This window comes from Carcharodon carcharias, chromosome 13, assembly GCF_017639515.1.
Source record: "Carcharodon carcharias isolate sCarCar2 chromosome 13, sCarCar2.pri, whole genome shotgun sequence".
NCBI lineage: Eukaryota > Metazoa > Chordata > Chondrichthyes > Lamniformes > Lamnidae > Carcharodon > Carcharodon carcharias.
Genome location: NC_054479.1, coordinates 55,109,143 through 55,124,210, shown reverse-complemented (window position 1 = coordinate 55,124,210; position 15,068 = coordinate 55,109,143). Strand labels below are relative to the sequence as shown.

General features: G+C 41.1%; 1 protein-coding gene across 3 annotated transcripts in view; it reads right to left on the bottom strand.

Moving 5' to 3' along the window:
* Nucleotides 1–1,985: 1,985 nt before the first annotated feature.
* The window catches only part of LOC121285832 (paxillin-like), a 173,093-nt gene continuing 160,010 nt past the window's right edge, over nt 1,986–15,068 (bottom strand). For all 3 annotated transcript variants that reach the window (XM_041202703.1, XM_041202704.1, XM_041202705.1), the window contains exons 11-13: nt 13,383–13,464; nt 6,993–7,141; nt 1,986–3,841 (exon numbers count right to left, since the gene is read on the bottom strand). In XM_041202703.1, the coding sequence (XP_041058637.1) occupies nt 3,575–3,841; nt 6,993–7,141; nt 13,383–13,464 (498 nt within the window). In that variant the 3' untranslated portion in view covers nt 1,986–3,574. The remainder of the gene's footprint in view (nt 3,842–6,992; nt 7,142–13,382; nt 13,465–15,068) is intronic.

The window sequence follows — 15,068 nt, the reverse complement described above, 5'->3', positions numbered from 1 at the left end:
GTCCAGCAATATTCATTACAAGCCTACCGACTCCCACAGCTACCTCGACTACAGCTCCTCACACCCTGCTTCCTGTAAGGATCCATCCCATTCTCTCAGTTCCTTCGTCTCCGTCGCTTCTGTTCTGATGATGCCACTTTCAAAAACAGTTCCTCTGACATTTCTTCCTTAACTGAGGTTTTCCACCCACGGTGGTTGACAGGGCCCTCAACCGTGTCTGGCCCATCTCCCGCACATCCGCCCTCACACCTTCCTCTCCCTCCCAGAAACATGACAAGGTCCCCCTTGTCTTCACTTATCACCCCACCAGCCTCCGCATTCAAAGGATCATCCTCCACCATTTCCAGCATGACGCCACCTCCAAACACATCTTCCTTCCACCCCCCCCGGCCCCCCGGCAGCATTCTGAAGGGATCGTTCCCTCCGGGACACCCTGGTCCACTCCTCCATCACCCCCTACACCTCAACCCCCTCCCAGGGCACCTTCCCATGCAACTGCAGAAGGTGCAGCACCTGCCCCTTTACTTCCCCTCTCTTCACCGTCCAAGGGCCCAAACACTCCTTTCAAATGAAGCAGCATTTCACTTGCACTTCCCTCAATTTAGTCTATTGCATTCGCTGCTCCCAATGCGGTTTCCTCTACATTGGAGAGACCAAACGCAGACTGGATGACCACTTTGCGGAACACCTTCCGTCTGTCTGCAAGCATGACCCAGACCTCCCTGTTACTTGTCATTTCAACACTCCACCCTGCTCTCATGCCCACATGTCCATCCTTGGCCTGCTGCAATGTTCCAGTGAAGCTCAACGCAAACTGGAGGAACAGCACATCATCTTCTGACTAGGCACTTTACAGCCTTCTGGACTGAATATTGAGTTCAACAATTTTAGATCATGAACTATCTCCTCCATCCCCACCCCCTTTTCAATCCCTCTTTTTTCCAATAATTTATATAGATTTTTCTTTTCCCACCTATTTCCATTATTTTTAAATGTATTTCCATCCATTGTTTTATCTCTACCTTTTAGCCTATTTCGATCCCTTTCCCCTACGCCACCCCCACTCGGGCTAACTGTACCTTGCTCATCCTGCTTTCTACCCTAAATGTCACCTAACAGCACATTCCTTAGATAATATCACCACTTTCAACACCTTTGTCCTTTTGTCTCTGACATCTTTTGGCTATCTCCACCTATCACTGGCCCTCTGTCGCATCCGCAGTTTTTTGCTTTTATTCCTCTATCCAGCTCTACCTGTCCCACCCCACTTTAAACCAGCTTATATTTCACCTTTTTTCTATTTTTCCTTAGTTCTGTTGAAGAGTCATACGGACTCGAAAAGTTAACCGTGTTCCTCTCCGCAGATGCTGTCAGACCTGCTGAGTTTTTCCAGGTAATTTTATTTTTGTTTTGGATTTCCAGCATCTGCAGTTTTTTGCTTTTATCGTCACAGATTATCAGATCGTTTTCACATTGTTGACTATAGGAGATTGCTGTGCACAGCTTGGCTGCTATATTTCCTAAATTACAACGGTGACTAACTTCAACAGTACTTTATTGGCTGTAAGGCACTTAGAGACGTCCCATGGTCGTGGAAAGTGCTCTAGAAATGCATCAATGCTGTTAGTTTCAACTACTCCATGGGTTAGCAAATTCCATATTCTGACCACACTTTGGGTAAAGAAATTTCTCCTGAATTCTTTATTAGGTTTATTGAAAATGTATTTATTTGTTGAAATCAAAGACTCAGTCTCCCACTGCATATTCATGTAAACTAAACTCTTCACTCTCCTCAGTCCTTCCTTCCAATCTCTGCAGACTTTTAAAAGTCAAGATTCAAATCAAAACTCAAGTAATTGCTCCTTCATCTGGGTTTCTAATTTTAAAAGTATACAATCCACCTGCACCAACTATCCTCCAGCTGGGAATTAATAGCAGATCAATTTGGATCCTTTAGCAGATGAAAATAAACCCAAACATTGAAATAAAGTGAAAAGCAACTTTTATTGGCAAAAAAAACCATGAGATTATATGTGCAAGCCATAATTAAAGGACGTACAAAGATATAGTTAAACACAGGTAAATTATCAGTGATCAGAGGCAGGAATCAGGACTATTTCCTTAGAACAGTTTCTTTCATTCTCAAGTGATTCCCTTTGGTTTAATGGCAGATTGAATTCAATGCACTGTAAACAATGGGTTAATTAGGCTTCAATTGAATTGATTGTGACCTACTAAATGGCACTACAATGCTATAACCTCTGATGTTACCATTGTTTTTAAAAATTGAATCATTCATAAGATGAAAGACAAAATATTACAACACATTTTCAGGGAAGACCCAAAAAAAGCTCCACAGCAGGAATTAAGACTTTTCATAAAAAGATAAATTATTGGCAAATTAGGCAATGGAGGAACATGATAAAAATACAGCAGGCTCACAAATGCAAAATGTTTTGTTCACGGATATTAGGTTAGGACATGCCTAAAAGACTAAAACCATTTTTGTGCTATAAAATTGAATAGGCAATGTCCTGTCTAACAGTCCTTTGGGTTTTCCACTTAAGAATCAGTCATTAGTATTGTAAGAAAGCACAAAAATTGCCACTTCTGTAATGCATTATCATCTACACATCAGATGTGTGGTTTACAAAAGTGGTTGCCATGTTCTTAAAATCACAAAGCTCTGACATGAAAGTTCAGAATTACAAGATCTTTTTGAAAACTGAACCCAGAGGATAAAAAGGTACGGTACTGTAAAGTTTCTATCAAATACATCTACAGAAGGAGACTCTCCTATGCAACTACACAGGATAGTGCGATTGTGGCCATCGCTGAGAAATATTATTGCTTCAGTTACAGTCAAAGGCATTACTGACATCATGGAGACACTGGTGTACAACAAAGTGAACTTTCTCAAAAGATACCTCTGCTTTCCAGCGCCTTCATCCACATTTCATGTAGTTTCTAGAGACTTGCTTCCAGTTTAACTGGGTTCATTTTGGGATTGTTTCGGTGTAATTGGTTTTACAGAGTCCTTCAGGGGTTGTTCAATTACGGTTATGGTACTCAGTGTTCAGTTTAACTTTACTACACAAAACCACCTGCGTGACATTTACTGTGTTGCTGTCAGTGATGTTGTGAGGTTAGAATGGTCAATGCAGTTCTTGAAAAATAATCTAGTAAGAGCTGAGCTGGATGAAGGTCAATGGTCTTTCTTCATTGCAATTTATGTTCTCTTGCCGATGATGGATTCCAGTCACTGGATCTGTCAACTCTTCAACAAGTCTACTACAGAAGGCAATTGGCTTGGAGTTTAACATCTTGGTTGGGGGGTTGCAGGGATTTTTTGGGGGGGGGGGGCGCATTATGGCACTCTTACCACCTCATTAAGAGGACTTTCTTTTTCTCAGTCTTTGTAAAGGTGATTTATGTATAAAGTAAGTGTTAGTTCAGTCCATGATCTGTATTACCCCTAAAAGCTGGAGTTGGCTGTTCCATTGGCATGTGCGAGAGTGTGAATTTATGGAATTGCAGGAATGATTGAACTGAACAAGTGGTTGGTGGGATGGATCTAACAGAAGAGCTTAACAAAGCAGTTGTGACAGTAGGGTTTGTCATTCTGCTCCTTGAAGGTGCCTTTGTTGAGCTGTTTCAGGCAGAAAGCACAGACAAAATGCTCTGGGTGGAACTTCTTCCCCATGGCGGTGATACAACGCCCTGTAATAGGCTTCTGGCATCCAGAGCAAAGTGAGTTGCGACGCTCGTGATAATGCATCTCACAGTATGGCTGCCCCTCATGTTCGAAAAAACTGCCATTTATGAATGGGGTGAAACATTCCTGTAAGCAAATAGAAAAACACATCTCAAAAAAGTGCTTTTGGAATAAAACTGCCATCAACAAATGCAGATCATACACTCAGTTTGTCCAGTGATTTACAGTGACCACTTGGCATATTAATATTGAGAGTCCTTGAGGGTGCCTTTGTTGAGTTGTTTCAGGCAGAAAGCACAGACAATATGCTCTGCATGGAACTTCTCCCCCATGGCAGTGATACAGCATCCTGTGATAGACTTCTGGCATCCGGTGCTATTGAACACCTTTGAACTATTTTATTCTCAATGTGTGCCAATATAGTGAGCAAATAAAAAATATACATTAGATTGTAATTTGCCATCAACATTCCATAAAAAAAGTTTTCCAATGAGACATTGTGTAGAAAAGCACTTAGACCCCACCGCTCCTCCCAACCCTCCTCCACTCTTATGTCCATCATAGATATAAATTATTCCACAACATTTATTTGAGTGAGATTTTCAGTAAACAAGATAATGTGAGCAATTTTTTTTTTCATAATACTGTTAAGATCACAAAGTGTGTACAGATAAATAGGAGAATAACTGAATACAATTACATACATCATTTTTAAGGCAAACTCTGCTCACAAGTATTAAAGTGCTAATAAGAATAAACAAAAGTAATTTTTGCAGAGGTACGTATTTGGATTTGGAAAATTCAATGTAACCACCATAGAATAAAATCATAACTAAAACTGCTCAAAGATTAGACTCAAAAGAAAAGGAAAACTGGGAATTTGGGAACAGAAAAAGGTCAATATGTTCCCTCTAAAAGAACCCGACCAATTGGTGAGTTGTATGGGCTTCTCTCATCCCTGTTATTTCTGTTTCTGGTTTTGAATTCTAGTTTTTGGGATGTTTAACTCATGAAATCCCTATATAAATGCATGTTTATGTAGTTGTTGTTCTAAGGAGCATATGAAAGGAAGAGAGGTGGAGATGAAGGCATGGCCACCAATGATACCTGCAATGAAAATCAAATATAAGCAAGAGGCCAGACTGGATTAGCACAAAGATCTCAATGGGTTGTAGGGGCTGGATGAGTTTACAGTGGTGCGTGGGAAGGGAGGGATTCGAAAACAGGCATGAGAATATTAAAATTGGCTCCTGAGTTATGGAAAACCTCAATGTAGGTCAACAAGCAGATGAGTGAACAGGACATGGTGAGAATTAGGATATAGGTAGTAGAGTTTCGGATGAACTAAAAACAAAAAATGCTGGAAAAACTCAGCATGTCTGACGGCATCTGTGGAGGGAAAGATAGTTAACGTTTCGAGTCCGTATGACTCTTCTTCAGACATACAGATTTGAAACGTTAACTCTGTCTTTCTCTCCACAGATGCTATCAGACCTGCTGACTGTTTCCAGCATTTTTTGTTTTTGTTTCAGCTTTCCAGCATCCGCAGTATTGTGCCTTCAGCTTAGAGTTTCGGATGAGTTTGCCTATGGAGGACACATGGTAGAAAGTCATTATGGACAGCAATAGTTCAGTCTAGAGGTAACAAAAACCATGGATGAAGGTTTCAGCAGCAGATGAGCTGAGGCAGGGATGGAGCCGTGCAATGTTACAAGCCAGATTAAGAGCAATTATAGAGGAATGCTTTTAATTCATCAAAAAAACAGACAGCACATGCCACACATAAGTACGCTTTAGAGAATAGAAATCACAAGGTGACTTATGACTTTGCCCCTCTTTGCACAGTCAAGCCAAGGAGACAAAACTGTAGCTAAAACATAGGCTTAAATAAAGATAATAAGCAATGGAAACAAGCTTCCTATTATACCATATCATGGTAATACAAGAACACCAAAGTCAGGATTAGGATCTCTGTCAAACCAAATGTTACAGATTAGCCCACTGCAAGGTCTTCAAAATTGAGGCTGAGTAAAGGCAGCAATTACGCAGTTAATGTCATTCAGGCAACGAGGACTACTCCTTGTTTACTATACCACTAGCAACTCGCATTAAAGGTATAGATTATACACATAGGACTCCTCATATCAGATACAGGGAAATGGTGGACATAGCATCACCAGGTCAGACTTTCAACAAATCCAAGAAAGGAAGGAAGAGAAAAAAAACACACACAAGAAACCAGCCAGAAGACTTAACATGGTATGTTTTCACTAGGTTGCTAGTTATTAGAGTTGAGACTACATCCTGTGAAGTAAGAGATATTTTAAACAATTTTTTCTTTATTTTGAACAGGATCTAGGGGAGGGGCTGGAAGAGTATTTTATTTTCAAAGTACTTGTCTTGTCCTCCAAGAGAGACATAGCTTACTTGAAATGAAAACGGAAGAAATAAAATTTAAGAGTTTCTGGCATGTCAGGCCACCAGCAACATCACAAGACTGATCCTAGATCCTCAAGAACATAACTGAACTGCTCTTCAGTAACCTTCCAAAAAAGCAGACCTTCCAACTGAAACAGGACCTTGGAAGCTATATAACAATGGAATTTCCTTTCAGTGATCACCATTTGCAGTGATCACACAGATGTATGGTCACTTGCCAAATCACATTTATATTAAATGGATTTCCTACCATGTACTGATATTTTTGTGCTGTAATTTCCACTGTTGAACAGATGAACAGTGCTGCCTTGTTATGGTTGGTATTTTGAACAATAAATAGCTTGTTATTTAGCTAGTCATCCTGTTTTCCTGATCAGTGATTTAATTATCTTAGTCCTTCTTTTGTTTCCTTAACTTACACTCAAAAAGCAGCAGAGTGAAGCACTGCTCAACACCTAACTGTACATTAAAGTGCTGAGCATAGCATTAGCAGTGTCATTCCAACATTAGCAATATAAAGTACCAACCAGCATTTATCAGCCATGTTCAGCTACTGCCCACAATTACACTTCAGCTGGATTCTGTTGCAATGCAAATGTTGACCATGTACTTCAAAGTTATTCGTCAGATACAATAAAACTCAGTGCCTTATTGGTGTAGCAGTAACATTATTGTTGTAAAATTATAAACATATTTTCTACTTCTGTTTTTATTTAACATGTTGCATTGTGTTTTATTCAAAAGTAAAATTGTCACCAATGTACAGCATCCAAGACATAATTTTAATAATCAAGAATAGATTTTGGGCCAGAAAATCCGGATCTGTGCCTTTTCTTACCCGGCAGACAAAGCACTCTGGGTGCCATAGTGAATTGAGGGCTGAGATGTAGTTTTCCAGAATAGCCCGTGCACAACCACCGCACTTCGGGGCAAACATATCAAAGTAATCTTTACGACAATAGGCCTTCCCATCTTTTTCATGGAATCCTGTAAATGAACAATAGGAAATGTCAAAGTAGAAGGATTTGAGATAATCCCACTTCACACTAGAACTCAATAAAAACTTCAGTGATATTGCCATTGTTCTTGAAGTCAAGCAAATTGAACCCACAATGAAAAAAGCTTTACATAATGCAGGTGTCTTAGTAAAATGATTAATAGTGAGTTAAGACTAATGGAAGATGTCTCTGTTAAAAATTCCCAAATCTAAGTGCAGCGTTGTGAAAACATGACACAAAATTAGTGTTCTGGTGTAGCTGCAATAATATAATTAGTTAATATCAAAATAAGTGACTTAAAGGATAATGCTACTACTACTCCCCATGTTACTAATGCCTCATAAATACTCCTAAGCTGCTGCTTGCATTCTAAGGATCTAGCTCCACTGCGATAAAAAGTGTGGTTGCTTCATTTGTTACCAAAGAATTTAAGCGGTGCTTAAAGAACAAGTGGAAAATGGATACTATATAAACTCTGATCAGCAAATTCTTAACTATTTTATCCGCTAAAAATCAAATATATCTTTTTCAAATTTTCCTCAATAAAATAAAATGATCACTTGGTAACATTTTAGATCAGTCTGATTGGACAAAATATATACGAATTAAGAGGAGTAGGTCATTTGCACCCTCGATTCTGCTCCACTATTCAATAAGATCATAGCTGAAACAAAAACAGAATTACCTGGAAAAACTCAGCAGGTCTGGCAGCATCACCGAAGAAAGGAGTTGACGTTTTGGGTCCTCATGACCCTTCAATAGAACTGATAGAATATTAGAAGAGGGGTGCAATATAAGCTGGTTTAAGGTGGGTGGTGGGGGGGTGGTTGTAGGGACAAGCAAGCAGTGTTCGGAGCAGATAATCAAAAGATGTCACAGACAAAGGAACAAAGAAGTGTTGAAGGTGGTGATATTATCTAAACGAATGTGCTAATTAAGAATAGATGGCAGGACACTCAAGGTACAGCTCTAGTGGGGGTGGGGTGGAAGGACTAGCAGGGCATACAAGATTTAAAAATAATGGAATTAGGTGGGAAAAGAAAAATCTACATAAATTATTGGAAAAAACAAAAGGAAGGGGGAAGAAACGGAAAGGGGGTGGGGATGGAGGAGGGAGTTCAAGATCTAAAGTTGTTGAATTCAATATTCAGTCCGGAAGGCTATAAAGTACCTAGTTGGAAGATGAGGTGCTGTTCCTCCAGTTTGCGTTGGGATTCACTGGAACAATGCAGCAAGCCAAGGACAGACATGTGGGCAAGAGACCAGGGTGGAGTGTTAAAATGGCAAGCGACAGGGAGGTTTGGGTCTTTCTTGCGGACAGACCGCAGATGTTCTGCAAAGCGGTCGCTCAATTTACGTTTGGTCTCTCCAATGTAGAGGAGACCGCATTGGGAGCAACGAGTGCAGTAGACTAAGTTGGGGGAAATGCAAGTGAAATGCTGCTTCACTTGAAAGGAGTGTTTGGGCCCTTGGACGGTGAGGAGAAAGGAAGTGAAGGGGCAGGTGTTGCATCTTTTGTGTGGGCATGGGGAGGTGCCATAGGTAGGGGTTAAGGAGTAGGGGGTGATGGAGGAGTGGACCAGGGTGTCCCGGAGGGAACGATCCATACGGAATGCGGCCGGGGGGGGGGGGTGAAGGGAAGATGTGTTTGGTGGTGGCGTCATGCTGGAGTTGGCGGAAATGGCGGAGGATGATCCTTTGAATGTGGAGGCTGGTGGGGTGATAATTGAGGACAAGGGGGACCCTATCATGTTTCTGGGAGGGAGGAGAAGGCGTGAGGGTGGATGCACGGGTGATGGGCCGGACACGGTTGAGGGCCCTGTCAACGATCTTTTTCCACCCACGATCGTTGACAGGGCCCTCAACCGTGTCCGGCCCATCTCCCGCGCGTCCGCCCTCACGCCTTCTCCTCCCTCCCAGAAACATAATAGGGTCCCCTTGTCCTCACTAATCACCCCATCAGCCTCCGCATTCAAAGGATCATCCTCCGCCATTTCCGCCGACTCCATCATGACGCCACCACCAAACACATCTTCCCTTCAACCCCCCGGCAGCATTCTGTTTCCTCTGGGACACCCTGGTCCACTCCTCCATCACCCCCTACTCCTCAATCCCTACCTATGGCACCTCCCCATGCCCAAGCAAAAGATGCAACACCTGCCCCTTCACTTCCTCTCTCCTCACCGTCCAAGGGCCCAAACACTCCTTTCAAGTGAAGCAGCATTTCACTTGCATTTCCCCCAACTTAGTCTACTGCACTCGTTGCTCCCAATGCGGTCTCCTCTACATTGGAGAGACCAAACGTAAACTGAGCGACCGCTTTGCAGAACATCTGCGTTCTGTCCACAAGAAAGTCCCAAACCTCCCTGTCGCTTGCCATTTTAACACTCCACCCTGGTCTCTTGCCCACATGTCTGTCTTTGGCTTGCTGCATTGTTCCAGTGAAGCCCAACGCAAACTGGAGGAACAGCACCTCATCTTCCAACTAAGCACTTTACAGCCTTCCGGACTGAATATTGAATTCAACAACTTTAGATCTTGAACTCTCTCCTCCATCCCCACTCCCTTTCCGTTTCTTACCCCTTCCTTTTGTTTTTTCCAATAATTTATATAGATTTTTCTTTTCCCACCTATTTTCATTATTTTTAAATCTTGTATGCCCTGCTAGTCCTTCCACCCCACCCCCACTAGAGCTGTACCTTGAGTGTCCTGCCATCTATTCTTAATTAGCACATTCGTTTAGATAATATCACCACCTTCAACACTTCTTTGTTCCGTTGTCTGTGACATCTTTTGATTATCTGCTCCTATCACTGCTTGCTTGTCCCTACAACCACACCACCCCACCCCCCAACTTCTCTCCACCCCCACCTTAAACCAGCTTATATTTCACCCCTCTTCTAACATTCAATCAGTTCTGTTGAAGGGTCATGAGGACTCGAAACGTCACCTCTTTTCTTCTCCGCTGATGCTGCCAGACCTGCTGTGTTTTTCCAGGTAATTCTGTTTTTGTTTTGGATTTCCAGCATCCGCAGTTTTTTGTTTTTAAGATCATAGCTGATCTGATTGTGGCCTCAACTCCTCTTTCTTTCCCATCACCTAGACCCTTTCACTCCCTTGTCAATCAAGAATCTATCTAATTCAGCCTCAAAAACATTCAATGATCCTGCCTCCACTCCTCTCTGGGGAATAGAACTCCACTGACTCTTCAGAGAAAAAATTCTCATCTCTGTCTTAAATGGGAGACGCCTTATTTTTAAAATGTGTTCCCTTGTTCTAGTCTATCCCATAAGGGAAATCATCCTTTCAGCATCCACCCTGTCAAGTTCCCTCAAGATTTTATATGTTTCAATAAGATATAAATGATAGTAATAAGGGAAAACATTCCTGAATTAATCATTTTCAGCAAAATTGTAAAAATGTTAATTACAATCACATTTATATTCATATTTACAATTACACTATAAATAGCATATAGGAAATTTTCACTATGAAGAAAGTGCACAAACGTTCCATGTAGGCTTACATTCCATACAAAGAGCAGGAATTCCAGATTCTCCCATTCCAAACATGCTCTTGGGGAACATGAAGCATGAGAAGGTAACAATTTTTCATGTTTTCTCCTTATGTAACAACTGTGTTCAGGTAAGGAATGAAGAGATCGCACAAAAATATTGTCGAGGGATTAGTATATCATGTATATGTAAATGAATCTCCTGCGACACAGACTGAGAGTGACATACTGGAGGATAAAACTTAATCTGCAGCTCTAATTGGCATTGACAAATAGTACCAGAGATTAACCTGGTTCCATATGATATCGTTATATTTAATTAAATGAAGCAAAGGTGTTTGTTGCTGTCTTTTGCTAACCATAGGTCAGTTTCTGTTTGATTTTGTTCCTGTCTGTAAAATGATGAGGGGCTGAAATAAATGTTTAACTTTTAACATAAAAGATATAGATTAGGCTAAGTGGAACAGAAAATGAGTAAAAGTAATTAAAATAGAAAAATGAAGAAAGAAGGGAAGATATGCGAGCCAACCTTTTTAAAATGGTATTTTAGTTAAGCAGGCAAACCACATGATTAGAGTCACTTAATGGTGCCGGCAGATTAATCGAGATTGTCTACCAGAGAACTGAGTTGAAGGTTTCAGAACCGTTGCCAATATTCTTCCACCATGATTTCTTTCAGTGATTAAGCACAATGGGCTGAATAGCCTCCTTATGTGATGTATCATTTTATGATTATTTGATTCCATTGTATAGGCAAAGTCTGCAGAGGCAACAGCATTCGTGCATACTACTTTCATATCCTTCTCCAATTCATCATCAGCATTCTCAAGACTGATGGCTTACAAAACTATTTTCCAATCCTCTGATTGAAAAATCAACTTGCATAATATACACAATATCAATATATGAAAATCCATGCACATATGTTTGCAGATGTTCACCACAATAATCAACTTCAACATCAATCAAAAATCCTAAATCAAGCAAACACCTGATGGTAGCTGGCCATTCAATACTGTCGGGTTTACTTTGAAAACCCGTAATTAACTAGATTAAATGTCATAGCATTGAATAAAACATAGCCATTTCATATAGCAAGGTTACATAAAATATCCTACAAGCATTTAAGAACATAGGAACATAAGAAAAAGGAGCAGGAGTAGGCCAATCAGCCCCTCAAGCCCACCCTGCCATTCAATAAGATCACGGCTGATTTGCACCAGGCCTCAACTCTTTCGTGCCAGCTCTTCATAGCTCTCAACTCCCCGATACTTCAAAAATCTATCTACCTCCTCTTTAAATACTTTCAGTGATCTAGCCTTCACAACTCTCTGGGGTAGGGAATTCCAGACATTCACTACCCTCTGAGAAAAGAAATTCCTTCGCATCTCAGTTTTAAATGAGCGTCCACTTATTCTGTAACTATATCCCCTAACTCGAGATTCCCCCACTAGTGGAAACATCTTCTCAACATCTACCCTGTCAAGCCCACTCAGAATCTTGTACATTTCAATAAGCTCACCCCTCATTCTTCTAAACTCTAATGAATAAAGGCCTAACATGTTTAGCCATTCTTGATAAGTCAACTCCTTCATCCCAGGAATCCGCCTAGTGAATCTCTTTTGAACTACCTCCAATGCCAGTATAACCTTTTCCAAAACTGTACACAGTACTCCAGGTGTGGCTTCACCAATACCCTATACAGTTGTAACAAGACTTCCCTATTTTTAAACTTAAACCCCCGGCAATACAGGCCAAAATTCCATTTGCCTTCTTAATTACTTGCTGCACCCGCATATGTTTCATGCACAAGAACACCCAGATCCCTCTGTGCTGCACTTTTTTGGAGAGTCTCTCCACTTAAATAATAATCTGCCTTTTGATTCTTCCCTATCAAAGTGCATGACCACACATTTCCCTACATTAAACTCCACCTGCCAAGTTTTTTGCCCACTCACTCAACTTATCTATATCCCCTTGCAGATTCCTTACGTTCTCATCACAACATGCCTTCTCCACCTATTTTTGTATCGTCAGCAAATTTGGATACATTACATTCTGCCCCCTCCTCCAAGTCATTAATATAGACAGTAAATAATTGAGGCCTTAAGATTGATCCTTATGGCACTCTGCTAGTTACATCTTTCCAACCTGATAAAGACCCATTAATCCCGACTCTGTCTTGTGTGTGTTAACCAATCCTCAATCCATGCTAATACATTACCCCCAATACCATGAGCTCCTATCATGCAATAACCTTTAATGTGGCACCATATCGAATACCTTCTATAAATCCATGTTTGGCTAACATTATTCTGATGGATTCAAATAGAAGTTCACAACCTATAGGTTTAGTACATTTCCTCGCACAGAGTAGAATATTATTCTCATGCTTTTATTTTTGGCAAAAATGCTTGAATTGTTAAAAAGCGATTGACCCAGATAGCGAGAAATTTCTTCAGGCCTGGTGGTAGTATAAAGGTTAAATGTGACTAGAAGCCCTGTCCCTGTCACTCTTTCCAATTTGGTGAAGCATAGCCTCTCCTGCTGTATGGTCTGGCCAACACATGGCACGGTCAGCTCTGAAATGATGTAAGCTCAAAATTGATTCTAGAATACATGGTATGCCAGCAGTTACATTGTACAATGCTAACACACAGAATCTGGAATGGCCAAATTGCATGAGACAGAAAGCATTCTAGAGACAGCATTATACCATCTGGTCCAAAGAAGGCTCCACACTGGGCACAGAAGAAGTGTTCAGGATGCCAAGTTTTATCCAGTGCTGTCACTACTTTCTGTAATATAGAAAACAAAGAGAAGGCATCAATACAGCACAGCAAAATGCAGCTGCATCCACCATAGACAACTACATTACAATATTTAGCTGAACACAAGTGGCCCAGATAAAGCTCCACTGCACTGCCCTCATTCCTCACAACAAGGAAAATGATGGCTCCATCATACTGTCACCCTTCTAACAGCTAGGTCTGACATTGCTTCATTCCATGGACTTGGAGTAAATCCATTTCTAAAAACAAAGCAATGAAACTTGAATACATTAAAGTCCTGCCATTCACGACTTCCTCTTTCACAAATTCACTTTGTTATGATCCCCAGCTGAGGTTACCACTGGACAAACCTGATCCCAGGGTGGAACCCAGCTTGCTAGATCCTAACTTTTATTTTTTTTTTAGATACATTGAGAGTGGCTACTGAACAGAGTCACAGGAGTCAGCTGATGAACTTTTAACAAAAGAATACATTTATTGAACAAGAAACGATGAACTACATTACAATACTCCTTCACCCAACTATACCTTTACAGATATATGCAGATGTGTAAGGATAACACAAGTTACAAAAGCTATCTTATACTCTAATGTTCACAGTAAGTACAGTCCTTGTAAACCAATTGGCAACCTGTGGTCAGACACACCACACTCTGAAGCCAAGTGACAGATGCCACCCCAGACAGATGCTATGGATCTCTCCTCAACTCCCCCCAGACACTTGTTACCCTTTGAGCCAACCAGTCTCACTGAACTCCGTCTTTCACATGAGCGTTGCCAATCTCCATTTTCCAAGAACTCGCCTTGGAATCTTCTCCTAGACCGATGCTTTCTCTCAGACACTTTCTATAAGGGGTTCACCTCCAGTGTTTCGAACTCTTCTTCCGAGGTTCCTCTCCCCTGGGTCACCACATGCATTCAAGCTCTCTTCCATGCACTCTCTCTCAACAACTCAGCTGTCAACAGTACACTACTGCTTCACATGCCCATACAAAGAGTCACAGACCTTCAGTTGCCTCTTTGGACCTTCTGACTTCTCACAAGCCTTTAAGTCGCTTTGACTCTGCTTCCTGCAGCTTGGAGCTTTGAGCTTGAAGCCTTTCTCTGCCCCTCACTCTTAACTTCATTTAACAAAACCTTTTCCAGTTTCCTGTCTTTCCTTTGACTAGAAGGTCTACTTGGGACTTTCTCCTGTTCCACTCCCCTGGATTCTTAAGGACTTTCTTCTTTAGCTTGGGACTAGCTATCTGTCCCCTTTGTTCCAGTCTCTCCTTGGCAGCTACTTTCAACCAATCTTAGCATGGAACTGGCTATCTGAGCCTTCTAGGCCTCTTATGCCTGGTAGCTGTCTTCAAAACTGAACTCAAAAACTGCTGTTTCTAGTTTCTTCTGTGTGTCTGTGGGAGTGAACTGCCTCTCTAAACTCCTGTTGCTAGGCAACAGTCCAGTTTTTCTACTCGTGTTTGCTTAACTTCCTTACTGGCGTAATCTCTCATTAGAAATGCAGGCACCTTTTAAAGTGAACTTAAAATTCAACTTGATCTGTTCTTAACACACAGATACAGAAATACAAATCAAACTTAAACATTAAAACTAAAACTCATTCCTAA